This window comes from Diplodia seriata (genome assembly GCF_021436955.1).
Source record: "Diplodia seriata strain FDS-637 chromosome Unknown scaffold_4, whole genome shotgun sequence".
NCBI lineage: Eukaryota > Fungi > Ascomycota > Dothideomycetes > Botryosphaeriales > Botryosphaeriaceae > Diplodia > Diplodia seriata.
In genome coordinates this window covers 1,289,230-1,314,938 of record NW_027117311.1, presented here as the reverse complement: position 1 = coordinate 1,314,938, position 25,709 = coordinate 1,289,230, and the positions used below count along the sequence as shown (strand labels likewise).

At 55.8% G+C, this 25,709-nt stretch overlaps 10 protein-coding genes across 10 annotated transcripts; 4 read left to right on the top strand and 6 right to left on the bottom strand.

The window, feature by feature from the left end:
- Nucleotides 1-56: 56 nt before the first annotated feature.
- SLS55_004260 (uncharacterized protein) lies at nucleotides 57-3,617 on the bottom strand (the record flags this gene model as incomplete). The annotated part of the gene is made up of 5 exons (XM_066775719.1): nucleotides 57-362; nucleotides 420-866; nucleotides 924-1,391; nucleotides 1,542-3,465; nucleotides 3,523-3,617. The coding sequence occupies 5 exons, from the start codon at nucleotides 3,615-3,617 to the stop codon at nucleotides 57-59; spliced, it is 3,240 nt and encodes a 1,079-aa protein (XP_066633600.1).
- A 209-nt stretch (nucleotides 3,618-3,826) lies between these two features.
- On the top strand, nucleotides 3,827-5,160 carry SLS55_004259 (uncharacterized protein; the record flags this gene model as incomplete). The annotated part of the gene is made up of 3 exons (XM_066775718.1): nucleotides 3,827-3,833; nucleotides 4,075-4,847; nucleotides 4,900-5,160. The coding sequence occupies 3 exons, from the start codon at nucleotides 3,827-3,829 to the stop codon at nucleotides 5,158-5,160; spliced, it is 1,041 nt and encodes a 346-aa protein (XP_066633599.1).
- Nucleotides 5,161-6,076: 916 nt separating this feature from the next.
- On the top strand, nucleotides 6,077-7,092 carry SLS55_004258 (uncharacterized protein; the record flags this gene model as incomplete). Its single annotated transcript, XM_066775717.1, has 3 exons — nucleotides 6,077-6,080; nucleotides 6,141-6,298; nucleotides 6,358-7,092. 3 exons carry the CDS (start codon nucleotides 6,077-6,079, stop codon nucleotides 7,090-7,092), a joined length of 897 nt encoding a protein of 298 aa, XP_066633598.1.
- Nucleotides 7,093-7,464: 372 nt separating this feature from the next.
- On the top strand, nucleotides 7,465-8,980 carry SLS55_004257 (uncharacterized protein; the record flags this gene model as incomplete). Its single annotated transcript, XM_066775716.1, has 2 exons — nucleotides 7,465-7,469; nucleotides 7,957-8,980. 2 exons carry the CDS (start codon nucleotides 7,465-7,467, stop codon nucleotides 8,978-8,980), a joined length of 1,029 nt encoding a protein of 342 aa, XP_066633597.1.
- Nucleotides 8,981-9,248: 268 nt separating this feature from the next.
- RAD18 (E3 ubiquitin-protein ligase rad18) lies at nucleotides 9,249-10,322 on the bottom strand (the record flags this gene model as incomplete). Its single annotated transcript, XM_066775715.1, has 2 exons — nucleotides 9,249-10,112; nucleotides 10,314-10,322. 2 exons carry the CDS (start codon nucleotides 10,320-10,322, stop codon nucleotides 9,249-9,251), a joined length of 873 nt encoding a protein of 290 aa, XP_066633596.1.
- Nucleotides 10,323-11,799: 1,477 nt separating this feature from the next.
- Nucleotides 11,800-14,584, bottom strand: GEF1 (glycerol ethanol, ferric requiring protein; the record flags this gene model as incomplete). The annotated part of the gene is made up of 5 exons (XM_066775714.1): nucleotides 11,800-12,669; nucleotides 12,722-13,076; nucleotides 13,124-13,449; nucleotides 13,629-14,056; nucleotides 14,110-14,584. The coding sequence occupies 5 exons, from the start codon at nucleotides 14,582-14,584 to the stop codon at nucleotides 11,800-11,802; spliced, it is 2,454 nt and encodes an 817-aa protein (XP_066633595.1).
- A 370-nt stretch (nucleotides 14,585-14,954) lies between these two features.
- SLS55_004254 (uncharacterized protein) lies at nucleotides 14,955-15,668 on the top strand (the record flags this gene model as incomplete). Its single annotated transcript, XM_066775713.1, has 3 exons — nucleotides 14,955-15,018; nucleotides 15,077-15,253; nucleotides 15,343-15,668. 3 exons carry the CDS (start codon nucleotides 14,955-14,957, stop codon nucleotides 15,666-15,668), a joined length of 567 nt encoding a protein of 188 aa, XP_066633594.1.
- Nucleotides 15,669-16,753: 1,085 nt separating this feature from the next.
- mlh1 (DNA mismatch repair protein Mlh1) lies at nucleotides 16,754-19,042 on the bottom strand (the record flags this gene model as incomplete). The annotated part of the gene is made up of 3 exons (XM_066775712.1): nucleotides 16,754-18,430; nucleotides 18,477-18,743; nucleotides 18,791-19,042. 3 exons carry the CDS (start codon nucleotides 19,040-19,042, stop codon nucleotides 16,754-16,756), a joined length of 2,196 nt encoding a protein of 731 aa, XP_066633593.1.
- A 247-nt stretch (nucleotides 19,043-19,289) lies between these two features.
- Nucleotides 19,290-21,180, bottom strand: SLS55_004252 (uncharacterized protein; the record flags this gene model as incomplete). The annotated part of the gene is made up of 3 exons (XM_066775711.1): nucleotides 19,290-20,130; nucleotides 20,180-20,786; nucleotides 20,847-21,180. The coding sequence occupies 3 exons, from the start codon at nucleotides 21,178-21,180 to the stop codon at nucleotides 19,290-19,292; spliced, it is 1,782 nt and encodes a 593-aa protein (XP_066633592.1).
- Nucleotides 21,181-22,218: 1,038 nt separating this feature from the next.
- Nucleotides 22,219-24,982, bottom strand: GYP7 (GTPase activating protein; the record flags this gene model as incomplete). Its single annotated transcript, XM_066775710.1, has 5 exons — nucleotides 22,219-22,664; nucleotides 22,720-23,038; nucleotides 23,088-23,350; nucleotides 23,425-24,802; nucleotides 24,896-24,982. The coding sequence occupies 5 exons, from the start codon at nucleotides 24,980-24,982 to the stop codon at nucleotides 22,219-22,221; spliced, it is 2,493 nt and encodes an 830-aa protein (XP_066633591.1).
- Nucleotides 24,983-25,709: the final 727 nt, after the last annotated feature.

Here is a 25,709-nt window from a genome sequence, read left to right as displayed (position 1 = left end):
CCGAAGCCTGCCTCCGGCAAATGATTGTCATATCTCATCGCGCATATAACGGGCTTCTAGTGTAGCCTCCGTAGCGTCTCGACCAGCGCTCTGACCTCCTCGACATCAATCTCCGCGTAGACCCCCTTGACCAACTCCTCCTGCTCCTGCGGCTTGAGGTCGAGGAAGCGCTCGATGAGATCGCCGTCGACGAAACGGTTCGGCTCCTCCTCATCGCGGACTTGGCTCTTGAAGGCGCGGTACCGGAGGAACGGGTAGTTGCCGGGACTCTTCACGAACTCGGCGAGCTGCGACTGCAGGCGGATGAGGAGATCGACCTTCGAGGGGGTGATAAGGGCGAAGAGGTAGATGGAGCCCTCGACCTGTAGATGGCTAGGTAAGCAAGGCAGGCAGAAGAGAAAGTGTGAGTGGCGACTTACGGTAGCAAAGAATGCTCTGGGGACGACGGGGGCGTCGGAAACGGTGGCCATGTCTATGCGCCGGATGCGGTTCACCTGCTCGCCAAGCAACATGTCGCCCCGGAGCAACAGCCTCTTCCTGTCCTCCTCGGTGACGCCGCTCACGTCGCGCTCCAGGAGGATCAGGTTGCCCTCTGCATCGGCCTGGAGGTATGTGTTCTCGTTGACCTCGGCAAGAGCCGTGCTCCAGCTGACTTGGACGTGACGTGCCACTTCCTTGAGCTCGTCGTTCTGCTCGCCACCGCCGGGGCGATATTCAAGCACCGACACAGACTTGATAAGGTCTGCAACCGCGATTTGGTTCCCAGTTATGGTGATATCTATGGGTGCAGTCGAAGTGCGGAAGCTGGCTTTCTTGATCAGCAGAGGCGTGCTCGCGGTAGGGTATTCGAAAGAATAAACAACGACCTTTGTCTGTTAGCCATCTGTATGCCTACGACCCCCGTCTGGGGGATTTGTACTTACGGTCTTGATCAAGCCGGCAACTATCTTGCCATCAATCATGGCAAGACACCTACAGGCGCCTTTGGTTGACATCTCTGCGATCACCTTGAGTTGCCTGTCTTCGGTGACCTCGAACACCAAGATACGTCCTCTTGTGCTGCCTTGGTCCTCGTCCTCCACCAAGTGTGAGGTTCCCACAATGAAGCGTTCGGCGACGCCTCCATCGCCGTCGTCAAGCTCAGCCCGGATGGCGCATTCGACAATTTCATATTCGTTCATCTCGAAGCTGTGCAGTTCTTTGAAAACGACCTCATCGGCGAGCCTGAAATGGCCTTGGACAACTTCCTCACGATCTCTCAGTACTCGCTTGATGGTACCGAGACCAAAAGCCTTGAGATGCGGTGAGTAAGCAATCCTTCGTACGGTCTCGTTGACATGCAACGTCTGAACATGGGTTCTCCTCTCCTCGTCCACGACTGCAAGGTGCAGCTCCCCTGACGCAGCGATTGCAATAGATCGAGGATAAGCTTCGGCATTGAAGGGACACACGCAGGTCGCTTTCTCCGCCGTAACTGCTGAATAGACTAGTCGCCCTTCGGATCCATATATTAAGCTGGGATGCTCGCAGGTTGCAAATACATTGTACAACCCATTTCCGCGTGGAAGTGCCTTGAAGTTGGCTTGCTGCGTGCCAAGAACGGTACTTTTCCGTCCTGAAAGGGCAAAGGTCGACGGATCCATGGCGAAGGTTACTACGTTCCCGTCGGTAGTGGCAATGAAGAGGGTGGGAGGTTGATCCGCGAATATCTGGGTGAGCAGGAGTGACCGCGGCACAGAAGAGCCATCATCGCTCAAACGAATAGTCTCCATGGTCTCAAGTGTGTCGAGATTGAGGATAGCCACCGCACAGTTCTGCCAGAATCCTACAAAGCAGATGTTGTCGGCCGAGTGCGGAATCGCAACGCAAGACAACTGATCCTCCGCACCGTACTCCTTTTCCGCAGTCACCCGGATGGTGTCTGCGATCGAAAGGATGATGGCACGGATTCCGCCAATGGAAAGAATGACGAAGCGATCATTTGAGTCGACGTCAGTAATCACCTGAGCTGCTGGAGCGTTCCATTCCGAAACAACCATACCATTCTCCAGGTCCGTCAGCCTTACGGCAGATTCGGTGACTTGAAGGAGCCGGCCTCCCGGTAAGTTACTGGCCAGCAAAGTGCTCTCCGCGAGCTGCAGGCCCTTGAAATCCTCAACCTCTTCTACCTGTCCGTCGACATCAAAGCAGAATACACGCGATTCGTTGATGAGAGAAACCAGCAGTGTGTCGTCATAACCCTCAGATCCTGTAGAAGACAAGGCGAATATGTTCGAGATGCTGCCGATCTCGCCAAGTGCACCTTGGTCTTCCAGCCCAACGCCACTGCGGACGCTTCGAAGACTTCCGTCCTTGAATGCGCCGCTACCTGTGACGATACGAGCTTGTCCAGAGGAGTACTCGTTGCTTTGGCCTTCGCCAGATCTGTTTCCCATATCCATGATGGTGAAATCTAGGATAGGCGCAATGTTGTGGAAAGTCTGAACGACCTCGGTTGAGCCTTCCGTGATCCGAATGACCTGCGAATCACCTTCGTGGGAGCCCACAAAGACGTGTCCTGCGTCCAGGTAAGTAAGGACTGAAGCTCTTGAGGTCTCTCCTATCCTGTCTAGTCTCCATCCCTCAACAGCACCGCTGCCATCGTCAAGCAGAAGCATGAACAAGTATAGCCCACCAAAATCATCCGCGAGGAGGAATCGTTGGTTATCAATTTGCTCCCAGGAAACGAAGATGGTAGACTCTTCCAAAGGCTTTTTGACGAGAGCTTTGGTGTAGTCATTGAAGTAGGTAATGGATGTTTCGCCAAGGATGAGCACACCGTAGCATGGACCGGGGACAGGGATCAAATGACTTGCCCCCAGATCCAAGTCTTCCTTCAAGCCCTCGACTAGGTCGAGCGCTGCTATGGCCTGCTCATCCGCACCAGCAGACTGGAAGCCTAACTGGCGTAGCCGCAGCCGAATCTTGCTGTCTTCGTCCTCTTCGTAGAGCAAAGCCAGGAGCGGCTTCTCGGATTCAGGCGATTTGCGATGGAGGAAGACAGATGAGCGCACGAACATCTCCTCTATGCGGGAAGGTACGGGTTCGCCCAAGACGCTGATTTCGGGGTCGCCCTTCCTCTTGCCCTTCTCCGTCAAAGGCACGACGGTAATGATTCCCTCATACAGCTCCAGCGTCATGAACTTCCCAGTAGGATCAAGCAAGCTTCTGTCTCCAGTCTGAGAGTCGCGAGCGGCCCTGTCTGCCAGATCCTGATATGTCTTGACTGTCTTCAACTGCTTCTCCTCGGCGCTCCAGACCAGGGTAAAGTAGTAGTAACGATCGGTGCCAACGAAGAGGTGCTCGGTAGGCTCGTTTGCGGGGCGCAGCCTGTTAAGCATGGTAACTTTGCCGTAGACGGCCTGTGAATGGTGCAGGACGAGGCCATCGTCGGATTGGAGGTAGACCTCAAGACGGTTCGATTTTCTGGCGGGAGGTCAGCGTGGAAGACGTCATGGCGGGAGTGGTTGGGCGCTCACGCACGCGACTACGAGGCTCTCTTCGTCGTTGGAGAGCAGATTGAGCTTGATGGCGTGACGCACGCTGCTCGGGCGGTGGATTGGCGCAATGTAGGCCATGCTGGGGGCCGCTCGTCAGGCAAGTCAAGGCGGCGAAGAAAGATGGAAGTGCTCCGGGATCTGAGGCGGCGGGACGAAGCTCATCAGCTTCCCCGGACTTTGGCTAACGCCGACACAGTGACGCGACTGCACTTCCGCCCGCCGCACTTTTTCTCTACCGCCGACGCGCCGCCCTCCGCCGACTCCGCAAAACTCCATCACAGCCCACCATGTCTCGTAAGCACCGCCTCCCTCCGCACGATGTCTCTGCTACATGTCTACACACAAGCGGTCCCCTGTGAACTCCTCAGCGTTGCGCTGGTCTCGAGCTACTCAGCTTTTCACTAGCTATTTGCGCTGCGACAGAGCTCTAAGCGTCCAGCATGCCATGCTCTCCAACGCATTTTCCTTCTATGTCGCGCGAATTTGTTGGAGCTATATCCCTCATAACAGACGCTAACGTGCGATTCAGCCGCAGCTGTGGACCACGACGACGACCCCGTCCTTGCAGAGTACGACGTCTTCATCACGCCGGAGCTCGAGGAACAAATCTACCTTCTGCAATACCCCAATCGTGGTAGAGACCAGCCGTACAATGAGCGCTCCAACTCGAAACCTCTCGAGGTGCGCATGAAGCCCAACACAGGTTTCATCGAGGTCGATGTCCCCGTGAACGTTCATGGCAACTACGACAAGCGCAAAGGCGTCAAATGGGGCGAGGCTATGCGCATGGCCCAGGATAACGGCGAGAGCGCTTTTGGTCTGGCCGCTGGCTTCAGCGGCCTCGCCAAGGGAGCCGTGCCCCCGAGAGCTGGCGCCTCCAGTCGCGCCGACATCCAAGACATGGTGCTGGAGGAGGACAGCGTGGAGCAGCTGCTCCAGCGCTTCGACGATGCCAATGACAAGGGCCACGTGTTGAACAAGCAGACCATTGGCGGTCAGATCATGAAGGACGAGACGGGCAAGCCCATCTACATGCTTGGTACCTACCGGGGCAGGGAGCTTCACCTCACAAGAATCTCCGGCATCGTCCAGATGCGTCCTCAATTCCACCACCTGGATGCGGTTCGTGAGCTAGCCAATGCCAACCGCCGCAGAGAGCGCGAGGCCGTCGAGGGTGCAAGGGCGAATGAACCCCGCGCTGTGCAAATGACGATCAAGAATGAAGACAGTGATGCGGCACAATCCAAGGAATTCCTTTTCCGCGCCCAGGAGGAAAAGTGGACTAAGTTGAGATACTACGACGAGGAGGTAGGCAACTATACTGGCTTGGGTTCCGTGGCTCTGTGCTAATCATCATCAGACTGATGAGGCTTTCGAAGCGTACCACGACAAGATGTTTGTGGACGATACTGAGAACGCCGCCAAACTCAGGTCCTCAATGACGAACGAGCAATACCTTGACGCCATCAGCGCCGAGCGCCACGATCCTAGCGGGCGTTCGAAAAAGAAGCCGCTGACGAAGAAGCAAATGCAGCGGATTGAAGATTCGGAGGATTCAGACGTGCCTGAGGACGACGAAGATGTAGCTGCAGCACAGGCCGAGACAGACAGGCTGGAATGAACAGGGTTCGTTCGGGCCGGGGTTGAAGCGGAAGCAGCCTCGGGCACAAGGGAAGATCTTATACGTTCATTGTTTCAAGCATAGCGACGGCGTTGGTTCGAGGGAAAGCAGCGACCCTAGAGTGGCATCAATTGGGCAGGAGGCAACGTAGAGGCTCCGGGAGGCGACGAAAAACCCGGAAATGGTCTCAGCTGGGCGAGCAAAATCTATACATACATTCATGAAGGCGAATCGAGCATTGACCCGTAAAATGCCAAAATGGAAATATTTCCCCGCCCTCAAGCAATGGTATGTTGATGGCCTGACAGCCACAACATCCCAACACAATTAGGCCTGCATTCGCTAATGTATCAACTGCAGGAACGGAAGCAGGCCTGCAGAGAGCCAGGGCTCCGGCAGTGAAGGTCCAATTTTCCCAGCGTGCACACTCCACCGCCCGTCGCCCTCTCCACCATCTCTCCGCTCTGAGTGGAGGATCAGGCGTCCACCCCCACCCCCGCACGCCGCCGTCACATGAGGGCTGCCACAACGCCGGCGCGTTTCGTTCCTCAATAACCCGAAAAGGACCAGGGGACGGCGCTTGCACTGCCCCGGGCAATCTCGCAGCCGCATCGACGGAAGGCCGGGATGCATCGAATGATGTGCCAACCATTGACGACCTCGGCTGAAGGGCGTTGGCGGATCGGCAGGCGGAGGCGTTGCTCCGTCGACACTCTAGTATACTACTTCTGCCAGCTCCCTTGCTTCCACCGAAGCCTTGCCTGCTTGCCCAGCCCGATTGCTTACCATGACCACCATGGCCGCGTCCCTGAGGCGGATCCCTTCCGCCGTGCGCCCCGCGTGCTTCGCAACGAGACGATCTTTCTCGACCTCCCCCGCAAACCAGGCCGTATGGGGCTTCATTGGGCTCGGCCGCATGGGTATGTTCGCGCCGCGCCAACTTGTCGCGTGGTCACAGGATTGACGGTGTTTCCGCGAAGGGTATCCCATGGCCAAGAACCTGCGGGCGAAACTTCCCAAGGGTGATATACTTGTCGTCCACGACCTCAACACCACGGCGACCTCCAAGTTTGCAAAAGAGCTTGGCCCGCAGGGCGTGCACGTGGCTGAATCGGTGCGCGAAGTCGCTGAGAAGTCGGTAAGCCGATCCTCTGTCCCTGTGTTCAGTCAATTATGCAGGTGCTGACATGCCCACAGGAAACAATCATTACAGCTCTGCCAGAGCCCCACCATGTGCGTGGTGTATATGCAAACATGCTAATACCGCCGACGCTGCTGGAGCAAGCAGGAACTAAGCCGCGTCTCTTCATTGACGTGTCCACCATTGATCCTCAGTCGTCTCTGGAAGTCGCAAATGCGGTGCAGTCCACCGGGCAGGGCAAATATGTCGATGCGCCCATGTCCGGAGGCGTCGTGGGCGCAGAGAAAGGCACTCTGACCTTCATGGTCGGGGCGCCAGACGACATCATCGATCGCGTGCGCGAGATCTTGTCGACGATGGGCAAACGGACGGTGCACCTGGGACCGGCAAGCTCTGGACTGAAAGGCAAGCTTGCCAACAACTACCTATTGGCCATCAACAACATTGCGACTGCCGAGGCCATGAACTTGGGAATCCAGTGGGGTCTTGAGCCCAAGGCGCTTGCAGGCCTGATCAACACTGCTACAGGCAAATGCTGGCCTTCCGAGGTCAACAACCCGGTTCCGGGAGTGGTTGAGGGATCGCCGGCCAGCAGGGGCTATGAGGGAGGATTCGGGCTGAGTTTGATGAACAAGGACCTTAAGCTTGCGTTGAAGGGAGCGGAAGAGTACAAGATTAAGCTCGAATTGGGCGAGCCGGCTCGTGCCATTTACGACGCAGCGTCGGAGCACCCGGAGTGCACGGGCAAGGACTTTTCTGTAGTATACAGATATCTAGGCGGCAAGGAATAATAGGAGAAGCGTTGCGAGTAAAGACAAGCTATTATGAATGAATGCAGAAAAGTCGTTGAGTCGCGCGACGCGTGCTGCTGCTAGGGTCTCTCGGCTCGCGTTGCTCGGCGACGCGCGCCCGTCCCTTCTTTGTCTTTGCTTGGCAGAAGTGACATCAACTGCGACAACACCCGCGCCCGCCATGCCCGAGTTGCTGGATTTCATCCTGGCCCACGAGGACGCCTTCAAGAGGTATTTCGCTCATGGACAGGCTCTTCTCTACCACCGTAAACACTAACTCGCCCACAGCAGAGGTCGCCTCGCGTCGTTGTACTCGGACTTTCGCATCCAGCAAGCAACAAACCCCGACGGATACAACGCCAACATCTCAGCATGGCGTCAAGCCCTTATCCACGCCACCCGTGCTGGCCTCGTCCCCTCGCAGACCGGCGCCAACAGCCTACTCAGCTTGGGCACCGGTGAAGCTCTACTGCGGGAGCTCACAAGCAAAGACTTCGGGAGACCGCTCGCGCTGGCAGCAGTAGTAGTTCGTACCCGGCATGGACAAGGCGTACGGCGGAGAGAGGTTCCACTAATGCTGGCCTAGCACGATTCCGCTACAAAGAAGGAGATGATACCACTAAAAGACTTTCTTTCCGCAAAGACCAGTATCTACTCGCGAAGCTGGAGCTTAAATCCGCTCTCAGTCCTATCTTGGGGATTACAACAGCTGGGGGTCCTCGGCGGGACGACATCGCAAGACCGGCTGGCCGTTGGTGAATTTGTCGTCATGGCGAACCTAGAGGTAAGCCTCCCACACTCCGCCCGAAAACACAACGGGAAAGGCATCTAACCACCCGCCCAACCGCAACAGGCCGCCAGCAGCGCTGTCGTCACACAAGCCTCGAACCACACGTCCGTAGTCGACCGCATCTACTCCCTCGACTCCTTCCGCTCCGCCTTCGCCCACGCCCTCTCCCCTTCGCACGAGTTCACGCCCACCGATATCTCCGTCCTCCTCACCCACCTCTCCCGCGACAAGGCCGCCCTCTCCTACGACCCCATCTCTCAGACCGTAAAGCTCGCCCCCGCCAACGCCACCGCAACGGAGCCCATCACCCAGCAAGACATCACAATCGCGCACCTCCGCAGCCTCATCGCCTCGCTCAACGCGCAAATCCCCGCCCTCACCGAGCGCATCGCCGCCTGCGACGCCACCGCGCGCGCGGCCGCCACCGCCGCGACAAAGACGCCCGCGGCGCGCACGACGGCGCTCTCGGCGCTGCGCTCCAAGAAGCTCGCCGAGCAGGGGCTGCAGCGGCGCGCCGACACGCTCGCGCAGCTCGAGGCCGTGTACGCCAAGATCGAGGCCGCCGCCGACAACGTCGAGGTGGTGCGCGCGATGGAGGCCAGTGCCGGCGTGCTGCGCGGGCTGCACGACCGCGTCGGCGGCGCCGAGGGCGTCGAGGGCGTCGTCGAGGCGCTGCGCGAGGAGATGGCCAAGGCGGACGAGGTCAGCGACGTCGTCAACGAGGTCGGCCGCGAGGGTGCGGGCGGCGTGGTCGACGAGGACGAGGTGGACGAGGAGTTTGCGGCGCTGGAGCGGGCGGAGAGGGAAAGGGTGGAGAGGGAGGAGGCGGAGAAGACGGCGGCGAGGTTGAGGGAGGTGGAGAGGTTGGAGGAGGAACGGAAGGTGGCGGAGAAGGCGAGGGAGGAGGAGAAACGGAATGCGGAAGAGAAGGCGAAGGAGCAGCAGGCGAGATCGGCTCAGGAAGTGAAGGAGGAAGCGGAGGTGCTGGAGACGTCGCAAGAGTTGGGCCGTATGTCGCTCGACGAGGACAGGCCTACAGAGTCATCAGGGGAGCAGGGCAAAGAAGCGGGACAGAGTAATCTTGTTCCGGCGGAGTAGAAAGATGCTTACATGTCCAAGCATGAATGTATTTCGGGGCTACAGAGACCTGGGAGGAAAGCTTTGATTTGGGAGTAACAAGGATATCACGACACGGGACGGTCACGGCAGGCGTTGGCGCACTGGAGAGAGACCATGGGTATCATTTCTTTGAATATTTCCTCATTTCAAGGCCCCGCAACACCGTGCTGTCTATAGAAATTGAAGAGTAACCTTTCTGTACAAATCATCCATGGGCAAGCCGCAAACTTCCCACTTGAACCATAAACTATTTGCCATTCTCCGTATCCACGTCAATGACTGGCTCCGACGGGATCTCGAACATGGCCTTTTTCCGCACGCCCTGTGATGAGGCCAAGTGTGCCGGCAGTGACGATGGCACCTTCTCCTGATCAGCCGGCGCTGTTTTCAAAGGAGATGCTGCGACCTGGTTTGACGATGATGATGATGGTGCCGGAGCCGGCATGTGATCGGCAGCCGTAGTGCCATTGTTCGTTTCGTCCATTGCGTCCGAGTTGCGGTGCGGAAGGGATGGTCGACCGCTGCCGGCATCGTTGACTTTTTCGCGCACCTTCTCGAGCGCTGCCTCGTTAGCTTCGTATGGACGAGCTTCGTTGCCTTCTCCCGGGCCACCGCTCCCGGTGCTTGTAGGAGGAGGAGCCATGTTGCCGGTCGATTCTGGATACTTCTCCTTCTCCTCGTTCCTCTCTTCGGGTTTCTGCGCAGCAGGAGCAGCAGCACGCTTACTCCTTGCCGCCGCTATGAGGCTGTCGAAATGCCCTTTGTTGCTCTTTGCCCAACCGTCGCCATCAAAGTCTTTCTTCATGACTTGTGCGCCGCTCGCGCCGCCGATGATGCCGCTGCCGCTCTCAAGCGATTGGCTTCGTTCCCATTTATCCAGTTCCGACAGCAGCTGGCCCTTCGTCCGCTGTCGCAGCGAGTCGACGTTGGCGTTCCAAAGATTGGCCCACTCAGTGTGTCTTCTGATTAGCTGGGCGCGGGTGCCAGAATTCGGTATGCCGAGTTCTGATAGCTTCTTGCGAAGCGCAGTGTCTTTGAGGAGAGAGTAGTTGAGTTGCGAGAGGCGTTGGAGGGGCTCTGGATCTCTCGAGGCGAGACTGCTACGGGTGCGCTGTTGAAGAGGATGAGGCGAGGCGGATGTCTTGCTTTGTCTTTTAAGCCAACGTTAGCGAGTGGGATATTTCTCAACCAAGAGAGCGTAAATATGATGTACCGTGTCCGCGTTGATCGCGAAGAAGCGTCATCCTTGTCCGGGCCTTCGCAGCGATCGAGATGTGTGAAGACGGCTTCTTCTTTCATGCGCTTGTTGCACATGGGACATGCGACCAGGCCGTCGTTTGGTTGAGATTCCTCCTCGGCTTCTTCTGCCACAAAGTCCCCGTCGCCGTCATCTTCCAAGTCAATGACCTCGGGTGTCTTTGAGCTTCTGGCAGACCTCCGAGGCTGCGTTCTTGTCTTGCGCGCCGGCCTGCGTATTGCTTCCTCTCCACCCTCAGTCTCTTCGTCCTCCGAATCCCGTATCTCGTCTACTTTCCGCTTTTTATTGCTCCCCCGTCCCCGGGTCCTTTTCCCTTCTCCATCAGCCTTCGAGTCGGTCTCTGCCACACCCCGTCTCGCCAGTTCCAGCGCGCTGGGTCTGGCCTTCTGAAAGGTGTCGACGAGCTCCTGGGCGGTCCAATTGCGACGGAGCTTTGAATCCTGGTCCTCGGCGCGGCAGGTGGGACAGCGACCGTCTGCGGTGAAGCAGCGGCGAATGCATAACGAGCAGAAGGTATGTGAGCACGACGTCATCATCGGCGTGTCGAAGAAGTCCTTGCACACCTGACACCGCAGCGCCGATTCCAAAGCTGCAAAATCTCCGAGGGCAGTGCCAAGCCAGTCGGTCGAGTCGGCTATGGTGAACGCGTTGGGTTCCATGGTGGGCTGAGGGAAGCTGGAGGGCACCACGGTGCGGCGTCGGGAATGCGAGCGGCGGCGCAGGAAAGGACGCGCACTGGAGAGTGACTGGAGGAAATTAGGCGCAGAGTGTGAGACAAAGGAGACCGCAGCTTGGCTCTAGCGGAGAGAGCAGCGAAGCATGTGCAGGGTATCAAGTGACAGCCGGATGAAGGTGGTAGACATCAGCGAAGCGGGACGTGACTGCGCGAGTTCGCGCGTCGCGCTACGCGTCTGCGAAAAACGGGCCAGCTGCCGCTCCCGAAAAGTCATCTACCCCGCCCCTCAAATCCGCATTATGCATCTCACGCCAAGATGCAGTAGGAACTCTGAAATGGTTGCCTTTTTCAGGCAGCAATTGATCATCCTACTGAGGGTGGTTTGATCTAGTATATCCAGGGTGAAACGAGTAACAACTACCACGGGCATAGGCCAGTTGTATCAGATAGCCCTGCTTTCATTCTTGGAGCTGGTCTAGAATGGGCGGCGCCATGGTTTGGCGCAGCCCATGTGCTCAAATGAGCTTGATGTGACCGCTCCGTGGCGAAACCAATCGCCATGACGTTCCAATTGTTGACGAATGACGGAGGCTTATCGCCGCACCTCGGTTCCTAAAGAGAGCGCCGGCTCCGTCTAACATGAAGACGGTAGCGGGGTGCTGGGTGTTTTGTAAGAAAAGATGCGGCGGAAGAAATGCTGTAATGGAGAAGGACGAGGCGGAGCTTTTGTACGTCGCCTGCAGCCTGCGGCGTAATCCCGGGCCAACGCCTGAAAGGGCAATTGCCCCCTTCCACTTGCGCCATACGGATACCTAACCAAACAGATGCTTTGCGCGGGAATTCTAAGTAATGTAGCTCAAGCCTCTACCTGTCCTGCAGCTCCAATCCCTGATCCTCTCTATCTTCTTGCCCCGCCCTCTCGCGCTCTGAGTGGTCCTGCGGGATTCTGGGGCTGAGTCCTGCAGCTCCCATTGTGTGATTTTCACTCAATCTGACCTTCCCCTTGCCCAATCCTATCTTCACGCCAATGAATTCGGCAACTCCCCTGATCACCGTCCAGAGCCTCTCGCCCCGCTCCTCCATCGCGCTCTCATCGCGAGGGTTCTCCTGGGCCTCGACCTTGAATTGGTACTTCAAACAGTCCTTGACCGTAATGAGTCCAGTAAGACGGCCACGGTACTCCACGAGAATGACTCGAGGGCCCATCTTCTTGAAAAGCTCCATGACAGTCTCCAGCGGCAGTCTGGGATGCACGGCGAGCGGGGTGGGGTCGACAAAACGGCTCATGTCAATCGTCATCTGAGCCGACGTTGCTACCATTGTGTCAAAGGAAATCGCCGGCGCAAGATTGCTTGGTGTTTGAACCGCCAGTGACCCTGGTGTAAAAAAGCATTTTGCCGTTGGTGGCAATGACTGCAGCCGTCGAGCCCGGTCAATTGCATAGCGAAGCTCGATGCGACCAATATATCCGAGCAGCGTTTTGGACGTCCTGTCCTCGACAATTGGATATCCAGAAAAATCGTTGTTGGCGAGGATCTTTTCGACCTCGCGCAACTGCAATCCCGACGCTGGAAGGGTGATGGGATTGCTCGTCATGACCTGGGACACCGGCACTCCGAATGTATGTTCTTCTTTGTTGTCAAGGAATGGGAACCCGTTAGCCCAAATGGCGCGATCGGCAATACCTCCCTTTCCAAAACGTTCACTGACTGCTTTCGTGACGCCCACGACAATCTGTAGGGAGAATCAGCACACACGGTAGCATCGAGAGGAACCCAGCGCTCACCATTGTCGGAAGGATGTAAGTCAGAGCTCCGGTAAGCTCGAACATGATGACAACAACCGAGACGGTGATGTGCATGATGCCACTAAGCGCAGCTGCCGCTCCCAGAAAAGCATATGTACCTGGCGTGATACAAGGACCGTCTGGGTCGCATGCGGAGAAGAAGCCTGCGTCGGGGAACGCGTCGTACAAGGCTTGCACAAGAACCCCGACCATCCTGCCAAATGAGGCACCAATTGCCATAGATGGGACGAAAATACCCGCGGGAACTTTGCAACCGTACGAGATGATCACCAGGAGCGTCCGAATGACCGTTGCGGCACCCAGCGTGAAGACGAGATGCCATCGATGTTTGCGTCTATATTCGTTAATATGTCTGGCATTTTTAGGAACCGATTGACTTACTCGCAGATCTCATCATAGTCGTGCGCTCCCTCGCACTCTCGGAAAAGGATCTCCATGCTCTCGGTCATATCTATCCGCAGAAACATGTTCGGGTAGCAAATGATGGCTGTGACTAAAGCTAGTGTCGTAGCCTCCAAGATTGGATACTGTGCCAGATACTTCTTGCGGAAAGCCTGAACCCGCAGGTTCCACTTGATGACAAAAGCACCGTAGAGACCGCCGAATACACCGAGTATGATGTAAAAGATGACCTCAAAAAAATGCCAGTCGCGGTCGTACTTGACCTGGAACATGACTAGCTGACCAGTCCTGAAAGGATTCATGGCCTAGTCCCGTCAGCATAGAAAGCAGCACGTCAAAGGTCAGAAACATACAGCTAGCACCGCAGTTGCAACTAGGGCACAGAAATAACTTCTCCACATTGTTTTCAGAGGGAAATGATTCGCGATTTCCTGGTTTCACAGTCAGCCAGGATCGGCCACGGAGGGAGGACTAGGCAGCGCACCTCGAGAGAGAACAGCACGCCGCCAATCGGACTACCAAACGCAACGCCAACACCTGCGGCGGCACTGGCCGTTAGGATCTCCCGAGTTTTGGAGGCATTGCGCTTGTATTTGTTGAACATTCGCGAAACAACATTGCCTGTGCACACGGCATAGTGAACACTGGGACCCTCCTTTCCCACGGAGAGGCCAGAGGCAATTGCAAGAGGGAGGGTGATGGACTTGATCGCCAGCGTCTTGAATCCCAGGAACCCTTTCATGACAAACCCGGCCACTATACACTTGATTTCTGAGATTCCGGAGCCAGCAGCATATGGGGCGAACGATTTGACGAGTCTGCCGGCGATAAAGGCGAAGGCGGTGGAAAAGACAATGTACAGGAGGTAATTGACGGGCCAGAAGGTGCTCCAACGGCGCCATTCCTTGCAGCCTGCCAGAAAATCAGCGTGGTTTCCAAGGAAACCTCTCCTCACATTGCCATACCGTTCTCAGCACCCCAGCAGCAGAATTGCTCGTTCAGGTAGAAGGCGGTGGTGCAGTAGCCCAACTTGATGTCGGACAGCCACTCGGTAATGATGTTCAGGAAAGCCGCGTTCAAGCCAATGGCAATGCCTACCAAGCTGACGACAATCCAGGCCTGCCCGGCATCGTAGGCGTCGTACAGCTTACGGCGCCAGGTAGGACCGCGGCCGCGCTCAAAGAAGCCCTGCTTTTCCTGCCGGCGAGCCTTGCGGCGCAGCTGCTCGCGCGCAGCATCCTGCACCCAGTCGATGGTTGTGAAGTCCTCATAGCGTTTGATCTCAGCGATCTCCTCGTGGATGGCGTGGTCGGCAGTGGTTCTCTCGTGGTCGACACCCTCCTCGGCGTTGGAGAGGGCGGACACGCGGCGGGTCAGCGTGCCTCCGCGCGGCTGGGAAGAGGCGCGCAGGCCAGAAGCGGAGCTCGAGCGGCTAGTCATCGCATCGTGTGGCTCTCCGGGGGGCAGCGGGGCAGTTCGTCATGGGTCGCGCCGGGGGGGAGGTCGAACGCGCGGTGGTGTCGGCTGGCTACGTAGGGCAGGCACCGGGGTACCTTGCATGCATCCGGCCATCATATCTCACGCCGATCCCTGCCAATCTTGGCTTATCCGTCGCGACTCTCCACCGCGCTCCACGCACGCATTCTCTCCGAACACTGTCCGCCCGCTTGCGATCCGCTACCCTCTCACGCCGCCAGTTCCGCTCTGCCACCCGACCTCGCGCAGCTCCAGAAGCGCCGCTCGAGCTTCAACACCACCTGCCGCCGATTTTGTAGCCTGCCGCTCCGCGCCCGCGAAGCGAACCGCCGTCATGCCGTACAACAACAACCCCATCCCGCGCCCAGCGACCATCACCGGCTCAGTGTCCCTTCCTCGTGAGTTGAACCGCAAGCTCTAGCCATCCAAAAGTACACTTCAATTAATTCTAGCTAGTTGCACGCGTCAAGAAGATCATCCAGGCTGATGAAGACATCAATGCCTGCTCCGCCAACGCCGCGTTCGCCATTGCCGTCGCAACCGAGGAATTCGTCTACTACCTGACCGAACAGGCCCACAAGATGGCCAAGGCGGAGAAGAAGCCCAAGCGCTCTCTGGCCTACACCCATGTTCGTACGTCCACACTCAGCAGGGCTCCTTAGGGCTCTTTCTGGAGCTCCAAGAAAAAAATAGGTTACGAGTTGCTGACACAGAAACCCCAGAACAAGCCGTTGCCCGCCTCGACAACCTTGAATTCCTAACCGACGTCGTCCCCAAGACTCAAAGCTACAAGGACGCCAAGGCCGAGCGCGAGAAGAAGAAGGCCGCCCAGGCCGCCGCCCAAGAAGCCGCCCAGGCCAACATCATCGCTGCGAACGGCCAGGCCACCCTCAACGCAGCCACTGCAACCGCTGCGACGAACGGCCAATCGCCCAATGGCCAGACCGCGGCTAGCGCTGAGAAGACCGCCGAACCCGAGCCTGAGCCCGACAACGACAACGACGGAGGGGACGCCATGGATGTGGATGAGAAGCCGACGCCTGCGTGAGAGCTGTTGATCGGAAATTGAAGGAACGAAGCCAAAACCTGCACCAACCTGGAGTCGGCGTTATATTGGGGCTTCTTGCAGAAGACGGGAGTTACGGTTGAATTGCATTGGAGGGCGTTTGCCTGGGGCTGGGCGGCTTTGAAAAGATACCAAAATTACTTTGGGCTGATGATGGGGTTCAAAACGAGACTGTCGATGGATTGTCAAAGTGGCCTCCTTTTTCTAGTCATCCAACATATGAGAAGCAAAAATGATTTGCATTTTATTTCTTTCCGGGCTTGTCCTTCGCAAAGGGGCCCACGATGGGTTGAAGTTACTGCCATCGTTAAGGATACTTTGCAGAAGCTATAGATAGCATCCTATTCAGTGGTGGCTGAGGCCTGTGTTGGATTGCTTTAGTACAATTCTGAAAGCTGTATCTCATCCAGAGATCCGCTTCAATCATCCGCAGGAATTTATCTCCTTGGTTCTAGATACTTGCTTCAAAAGGTACAATATGTCCATTTTCCTGGGCCCCAGGTGTTACAAAACAATCCACCCTTTCCCGTGGCAATTCTGTAAGAGATGTTGCATACTTTGTTCGCTGGCAGTTGAAGTAAACAGCTGGAAGGTTGTATCAAATATTTAGAGGTGATTTCAATCACACACATCCACACTGTACCGTATTTAATAGTCTGCTGTGTGGCCCAACCTTGGTGGAGGTGGCCAGTCGCTATGCCTGCCGACTTCTCCTTGCCCTTTTCCTCATTCTGATCAGCTGCTCAACTAGTTCAATGGACGAGGGCAGCTCAGATCAGCAAGTAAAGCCCCGGCCATTCCGTTGTCGAGTCCAGCGTATCCACCGTTGTGACTTGATGAGGTCGGCACTCTTTGTACCGACAATGTGTACAGCAGCACGTTGAAGCTGGCGTCTCTGGATCCATACTTGCTCAATGCGTCGAAGCAGAAGATGCTGAACAGAACGACGTGCGGGTAAAATTGTCTTGATGTAGCGAATCGCAGCCGCCTCGGTTACGTAGAGTTTGGACGATCAAAGCCACTTCTGATGCGATCGTTTGCGATAGTTTTCGTTCGTGTTCAGTTGTTCAGCAACGTTCGAACACACGGTAAAGACCTTTGAGGTTGGCAACCTCGACTACACCTCTGAGCAAACCTTTCGTGGCGACGAGACGGCTCCTAAACGCGGGGAACAGGACATGCTCAATGGCACGCTCGACATGTTTGCGTCTGGACTCTACTTCCGGGTCCACATGAGTCAACTCTTCTGTCTGCTCGCCCTCGGGAGTCTGTGGTGGCACCGGCAAAGCCTCAGGAACGTAAAAAGACGCTAGTTCTCTGAGAAATGTGCGGAAACAACCCTTTTCCTCGAGCCAATTGACATGTGGTCCCAAACGAAGGAGAAACTGCGGCAGTTTCGCCAAACTCGGTGTGTAACCTTTGATGAGCAACGGTATGGATACGAGATCACCGTCCTCGGAGATCTCGAGCGAAAAGTATTCTGAGAGCATGTCTTTGCGGCTGAGCAATTGCTCCTCGACGGCTGAAATCGCATCCTCCCAGTCAAAGTCTTCTTCAACCTCAGCGATACTCTTTTCATGCGTCGCGGCAACTGTTAAAAGCTCGTGCAAGCTGAGAGCCGGGTCAAACTGGATGGTACCAAAGTTGCCGAAGTCTGTGAGGCCAACCTGATAGAAATACTCGTTGCAGATCATGCCGTAGTCGATTAGGAATAGCTTGACCCCGCCTTGGATGGCTGCAATACGTCTCCGCTCATCGACCACACCAACAAAAGTATGGGTCGCAAACACGTCAGTGAGCTCGTTGTGCATGTTCTCCCGCACCTCGGCTCGAAGCTCCTTAACGGTTGTCAGACGGCAGATTGTTGGCTCTTTATCCGAGATCTCATATCCCATTTCTTCCCGACCGCCCTTCTCAGAGGCCTTGGCTGATGCAGCAGGCAATGGCCCGGGTAGGAACATGGTGGTGATCTTCTGTACACGAGAGTCTGTGCGGACCAAACTGTTCTCATACGGCTTCTGGGTAGATCCTTTCTGCTGAGGAGTTCGTCGTGAGGATGTCGGCTCCTCTGAACGGCTTCCTGAAGAGGCTGTGACAGAGGATCGTGATGGAGTGGCATTGGTTTGAATGGTCGGAACATTTGCGCCAGGCAGTAGGCTCTGGGTCATGAACGTGCGACTGGTATCCACATTGCCGAGGCTCGAACGAATCTCGTCGCAAATGATCTCGATGATCTCGTCCTCGTTAAGGAAATTGACCTCACGCTTTGTCGGATGCACGTTGACATCGACGCGCTGAGGGTCAATCTCAAGACTGAGGTAAACAAAAGGATGGCCGCCTTTTGGAAGGAAAGTGCTGTAAGTCTGTTCAACTGCTTTTTTGATTGCCGAGGATTCCACTGATCTGTGGTTGATGAAGAGGAGCAAGGTAGTCCTCTTCACGCTGTAGTTTGCATTGCTCACCCACGCATCAGCTTTAAATCCCCAACGGTCATTACTGGCATGAAGCTCGATCAGCTCGTTGGCCACAGCATTTCCCTGGACCTGGCGTATCCGATCGACAATGGTTGCGTTCGCTGGGACGGAGATACCCATGGACGAATCTCCGTGCTTCTTGCAAGAGAAGGAGACACCGACACAGTGTACGGCGTAGCGGCCGACAACGTCTAGAATTTTGGCATATTCTTCGCTTGCAGACCGGAATGCACGTCTGCGTGTGGGAACATTGTAAAACAGATCTTCTACCTTGAAGTCGTTAGCTACGAGGGAGTAGCACCGGCAAAAGGCCTACCGTGATCTGGGTGCCCTGACGACCGGCGCATGGCTTTGGGTCGGGGCCCTGGTTTGGTTTAGGAGGAACCAGCTTTCCGTCGGCATAATGTGCTTTCCACGCACAGCTGGACTCCTTGACGCGAGTGGTGACGCTCAAATGCGCTATGTGGCTGATACTTGCCAGAGCTTCTCCGCGGAAACCGTAGGTGCCGATGGAGGTCAGGTCTTCGAAGGCCTTGAGCTTCGAGGTTGTGAACCGCTCGCAGAGGATCGGCAGATCATCACGCTGTCGGGTTAGTCAGAATTTGAGGACCTCTTGGGCTTCAAGCTCACATCAATACCGTGGCCATTGTCGGTGATCTGAAGAAGCTTGAGACCGCCATCCTTGACGAGAATCTCCAAAGCGGTGGAGCCGGCATCGACGGCGTTTTCAATGAGCTCTTTCAGCGCATGGACTGGGGCGACTATGATTTCTCCGGCGGCGATTTTATTGACAACATCTTGCGATAGGGCCTGGATGCGGCGAGGCGTGGCAGGCTTTGTGGCCGAGGAAGGCGTGGCGTCGACCTCCATTTCGTCCGCCATGGTGAAGCGCTCTGAGCACGTCGGGCAGACTTCTTCTGGCTCCTGCCTGGAACGCTTGACGGATGGCTCCTGATGGGTACTGATGCGGTGCGATAGAGGAGTGGCTTGGGCAGGGCGCGACGCGTCGGGTGTGAGACGCGTCTGCTTTACGCGTTGCGTCATCGAGGCACGTGTTCAACCGGCATCTAATTCTTTTTCATCCATTCTTCCGCTATCACTTAGACTCAATGACTAGACCGTTTCCTCTTCACAGGCCACCATCTTCCTTGATCAGATCGCTCGCTCGCTCAGCAACCGCATAAAGCGTGCTCATCAAATGGCCACAGACTTGAAAGGGAAAGACGCTTGCATCCACAACCCTCACGTTCGCCGTCCCATACACTTTCAGCCTCTCGTCCACGACGCCGCCCTTCTCCCGGGGCATCATAGCCGCCGTGCTCAGGACGTGGTAGTTTCCACGGTAATTCCGCTTCAGCCACTTCGACCACGCCGCGTTGCTGGCGTTCGATGCCACTGCCTTGGTACCCGGCCACTTTTCTGCGCCTACCACGTCCGCAAGCGGTGCCGTGGCGAAGAGCTTCCGCACCCACCGCGCAATCTCGACCTGTGAATCGACGTCGTATCCCAGCATGAAGTAGTTTGGGTTGATCTTAGCCGCCGCGCTGGGATCCGAAGACGTGACATGAATGTTGCCTCGTGTAAATGGCAAAGTACTCCAGTACTGCGATCCGAACGAGTCTTCGGCTGGCCAACTGATGATCTCTGCAACGGGTACTTGAGCCTCGAATATCAGCGAATGTTGCAGCTTGAGCAGAGAAAGCATGTCTTCAGCGGTCGTGCAGTTGTTGTTCTGTGCTGAAATCGCTGACGCATAGGCCGGCAAAGCTGCAAGCACCGCCGAGGCAAACGCGCTGGTAGAGTTCCCGAAAATGTCCGTGACATTCGGATATGATGCTGACGCGGACGCTCCGGTATACATCTGACTCGTGGCTTTTGAGAACGTCATGCCGCTGTTTATCTGGTCGATCAGGTGCTCTCCGACTCCAGGAAGCGATACCTTGGTCTTGATGCTGGCCTTGGAGAGGATTCTGTTTCAAGGTAAGTTACTGCAGACTTCCGCATCACTTGGCCACTCACTGTGTGTTTCCGATGCCAGATAATTCCAATATGGAAGGGGTACGGAGAGCTCCAGCGGAAAGGATGATCTCGCGAGAAGCATTGATGATGATTTTGGTACCGTTCGCTGCGACTATCTCGACAGCCGATGCCACCGCGTCCCCATCAGGATGGGTGGACGAATCCAAGAGGACTCTTGTTACGGTAGAGTTCAGACTGAGGTGAAGGTTCTGTCGAGAAGTAGAAAATGGCCAGTAATACGCCCGTGCTGCATCACTGCGTACGTTGGCGTCCGTATCGAGTGTTCTCGGGTAGATGGTAAAGCCGCGCATGGAGCCTCCGTTGACATCTTGCGGAAATGGGATCCCGATGGCTTGGTAAGATTCGTTCAGTAAGGATGGGAAGTCATTGGCGGCTTCGTCCTTGGCATAACCAACGCCCAACGGTCCTTCGAATCCGTGATACTCTGGGTTAAAAGTGGCGCCGCCTACAGTTTGCTCTACAGTAGGAGGCTGGTATCTCTCGGACTTGAGATAGTACGGGTATAGTGCTTCCCAGTTCCATCCCGTATTACCTATCTTCTCCCACGCATCAATCTGCACAGCCTCAGCTCGGGTGTAGGACATGCCTGGCATAGTCAGCGTCTTCCTTCAAGGTCATTGGCCAGGGAATTCACCATTAATAGTACTGGTTCCGCCGAGTGCCTTTGCTGCATGGATCGTCTGGACGTCGCTATTCCCAAAGGTCTGCGGCACCGTCTTGTACTGTCTGTCAATAGCTGTCCCAAATGCTCGTCCGTATCCATCGATGGCGGTGACATTCGGGTTAGCGTAGACAGAGTCGCCGGCTTCGATGATGAGGACCGAGACGTTCGCATTCTCCGACAGACGATTGGCGACGACCAGCCCACAGGTACCTCCACCGACAACGATGTAGTCGTAGGCGGAAGAAGAGATCTCAGCGGCCAGAGCGCCTACGGAGAGGCTGCAGAAAGTAAAGGCGACGAGAAGGGCGGCCAGCATTTTTGCGGTTAGACCTTTGTGGCCGAATGGAAGCGCAACAGTGCGCAGAGCGGGAAGTGTTGCAAATTTGTAGAGATGTCTGTATGAGGTAATCTGATCAATACGAGAAGGCTAGCTGTGTTGAGCCAATGGGAACCGACCTAGTGTGCGGAATTGAATGGCCGTTGTGTAACAGCGGGATGTTGGGCGCTTCGAGTGAAGGCGCCATGGTTATGGGTGGCAGGGTAGTCGCGACCGATGTGCAGAGTGTTTGGTGAAACCATGGAAATATATTGAGGGCACAGTGGCGTCGGGTTGCCGGCATGCGCGCCGCCGGCGAGATGCAAAATTAAGCCCACCTACTCCACACTTTCGTGGGTAGTTGAATCCATAGTCCGGATCCGTTTGCACAAATTTCAATCTTACACCTACGTCCAGATATCTACCTGACCGCCTATTCAGGAAGACTTTCAAATACATATCAAGGCCCGGACATCCGCTTCCACTTCCTATGTGGGAAACCCATTTCAGACTCGCAGCTGCATCCTAATGTTCGCTCAACTACCAACGTCCTAAGAACCGTCTACGAAGCGTATACGAATCAACCTTTTTCCTTATCCACTCCTGTATTTTCCGTTCGTGCAAGCCTGCTTGCTCCAACGTAGGGTCTTTGGCAGGCTAAAAAAAAAAAACCCCTTCCCATGGAGATGATTTGGTGTTTGTTGTTTGCTTGAGGTCCGCTCTGGTTCTAACGAGGCAGACTTTGCAGCCGGAGCTAGTAACCAAGCCGTCACTTGAGTAGACACGGTCGTCAAGAGCCTGGTAGAACGTAACTCAAGAGGAAACCATGTTCCCCGTTCATCTTTTTAGTTCTGCAAATGAATACGTCAAAGCCACGACGCTACAAAGTCGAAGGGGCAGCCTGTCCATACCAATTTCCCATCCTTTCCTGACGGCGCAGTTGCCCTATCTGTCCCGCCTAAGAGAATACCAATACAAACGCCGTATGCAATCTTAGCCAATGGTGTAACATACCCCATCATGAACTCATAAAGGCACTTATTGTTCCCTAGAAGGAAGCTTATGCAGCGCCCCTTCCGTGTTCTGCTTCTTGTCCAGCTTCGGTACTTTCCTGCTCAGTAGTTCTCTCAACTCTTCCGTGATCACCTTTGGCCTCTCGTCCTCCTCTTCGGTACTCGTCGACTGACTGTTGCCATTCTGGGCTTGGTTCTGGCTCGCAGAGCTGCCTGATGCGGTAGCAGAACCGTTCGCAGCACCGCCGTTTCGCTGTGCGTTCAGGGCGGCAATACGACCGATTGGGTTAAAGTTGAATGTCGGAGGCTGAGGAGCTGCAGGGGTACGGCGGCGAACGTTCGATGGCACAGGCAAGCTGCTGTCTTTGTTTTTGCGGTCGACAGCTTCAATAGTGCGTTGGTAGCGGCGGAACAGTGCCTCAGCACGGATCAAGGTCGACTGAAGGTCAATTGTACCCGAAAGCTCATTGACTGTAAAGTGTCAGTTGTACTCCGTAAATCTCGAAACGAACGACAAATCACGTACCATATTTCAGCACCTCATCGAAAGCCTTCAAGTGTTCCATGATGACATCGCGATGCTTTTCCAGGATGGCGAGAGCGATAAACAAGTGGAAGTTACCCGAAAGATAGTCCGTCCACAAACCCTCCCATAGCCGCAAGGTGTCTTGCCACTCAAACTCACGCTTGTACCAAACGAGCAACATGCGGAAGAAAAAGAAGAAGTTGGTGCTGTCCGCCGACTGCAGATGCAGATACAGCTTGGGATCTACGAGCTGCACGAGCTGGTCCAGCGTGAGAAGCTGTTTCCTCATACCAGATTGGTCTCTGAGGAAGTTCCGCTCCTGTTCAATGTCAGCCACGGTTTCAGCATGCGATGCTAAGTAAACTTACCATCCGCTCCATAAACCCAACGAATCCCCAGAAAGCGACTGCATCATCTTGCATGACAGCATATATCGGAGCGAGAAGGTCGCTCATTCCCTGAACGTACCCAAGATCTTTGTTGTATTCGTTGTAGGTAAGAAGCATGTCTTTCATCTGCTCGAGATGAACGTTGGTTCCAACGTCCGCGAAAGGAGAGTCTGGATCAGGGTGGGGAATGTCCTCGCCTGCGAAGACGTCGATGTTGCGGTCGGTCCTGTGAACGTCTTTCTCTACCGCGCGAGTGCCCAAGAATGGGCAAAAGTTAGCCTGACGAGCGAAACATAGTTTGATCTGACATGCATACCTATCCGGATCTTCTGTTCACGGAACCATTCGGATTCCTCCTGAGTGTTCTGTCCCTCGACCATACGCTCCCACCACGCCCCCTTGAGGCGAATGTATTCGTCGCGCAGGCTGTTCAATTTGGCTTGCCGTTCCTCGGAGGAGCTATCCCACTCGTGGACCTCCAACAGAAAGAGCCAAGCTTCCTTCCTGACACCATCGTCGGGATCGAGACCACCATGGAAGATCCGCTCCTTGACCTCGTCCGGAGTGACCAGTAGAATTCCGCTGTGCGGATCGAAAAATCCCTTCCACTCTTCCATAGTGACGGGCTTCCTCCGATCGCTGAGCGACATGTTGCCTGCTTCCATCTCCAAGATCTCAAACTCTCCAACTGCGCTGTCTTCCATCTCCAAAACATCCTGAGCAGTCCAGATCCGTTGTTTCCGCTCTTTCTCACTCTGTTCCGCAATGCTCATTGCCCACCGAGCGAGGTAAATCCTGGCGCTGTCAAATTCCTCCTGCAGCCTTTCAACTTCAGGACTCTTCAACAGCTGTTTTATCTGGGGAGGGATCTTCGGGTTCTCGGCCACGGCATGCGCTGTTCGACGGGTGAATGTGGTGACCGCGCTCATCTTTTCCAGGAAAGTCCACTTCGCCTGGTTGACCGCTGACATGAATGGATCCATGCCACCGTCTCGCTTCTTGCCAGCCTGAGAGGATGACCCTTCACCCGAAGAGCCTGGGGGAGTCTTCGTCTTTACAGTCGTCGGTTTTTGACCGAACGATAGCAGATCCTCCTCGCTAGGCTCAATGAGATAGACGCTGGGCTCTGCAGCAGAACGGACGACCTTCACATAGCGCTTCAACCACCTCAGGGCTTCGTCGCCTCCCCAGAACATTCCTCCACCGTCTCCGAATGGATCGAAGCTCTCCCGTGCCAGCTTCTTGCGTTGCATGATTGTGGACTGGCACTCGCTGTCGTGGAAGAACAGGGCAGGGAAGCTGTCGCCTGCGCGGGTGTTGATAACCACACTGCCGAACCACCATCCTATACTTGGTGGCCGCACAAGCAACGAGAATATTTCACTGACTGGTACGGCGAAAGCATACGTTCCAATAGCACTGCTGTGGGTCGTCGTGGTCGGTGGCGGAGGGACGAGGTATGACTGTTTCGGCGGGGATGAGGAGTCGGACAGGTCGACCTTTACGTATGTATCATATGCATCACCAAGCGCGGATTCGGGAACCCAGGAGAGGAGGAGAGAAGAAGCGGCAACGGATGTGGAGGAGGATGATGACGTAGGGCGAGCATCGTTGGTGATAGGCGACCTTTGTTGAACAAGAGCGATAAAGCCGGGGATGTTATCTTTCGCGGACGGCGTAGGGTGCACGTAAACCTATCAGATGAGGAGTCAGAGCTGGACAAGGAGTGCGTAAAGTGTTGCCTGGAGCGAGCCGTTCTTTGACGGCAGGCTTCAAGTCAAGCTCACCTTGCTTTTCGAGTACAACAGCTTCACGCCACTCCCACTGCTGGTGTGGCGGATGGTGTTGTACTCTCCCTCCTCGTCGTCACTCATGTCGTAGAAGGAAGCTGTTGGAGAGGGCGGGCTTGCGTGAGGGTTATCGGGCGGCGGCGGCGGAGAGGCGGGCATGGCGCGGTATTAGTTAGTTTTCTCACGAACAACGAGTGATGCCTAATTTTTAACGCGTCACAGGGCGCGGCGCGTGGTCGTGGCAGAAACAGGCGCAGGCGGGCGGCAACCGAGGGTCATATGGCCGTGGGTGGCTTCACGGGTGGAGAGGGCCAGGGTGGATGGAGCCAGAGCTTCCGGGACCAGGGCTGCTTGGGAGGATGACGCAGATCGCGGGGGAGAGTGTGGCGGTGCGCACGCCACTCCGGCCGCAGCTGCAGTAGTGGTGAGAGCTCGCGAACGCCAGCGCCTCGCGCCCGCTCTTGTCGCCCCCGCCGTGCCAGATGCGCACTGGACGTGGAAGTTGGGAGCAGTCGCTAGAAATTCGAAATGGTCTCTCGATTTGGAGGCGCGTCGCCTCCGGGTCAACGCTTTCTCCTGAGTGCATACAGTCCATAATTATGCATTGGGTCCTCCACCCAAGCGAGACGGCCGGCGCAAGCTCAGCCATTAACCAGAAATCGCAGTCCCAGAAAACATGAAAAGATGTCCCAATGCAACCCTGACCGGAGCTCCCTTTTGACGCCACCAATGAGCCGCCCGCTGAACGCTGCACAACCGCTGTCAATGCCCCATCACCCACCGCTGTCTTCGCTCGAGTTCGCAAAGGTAT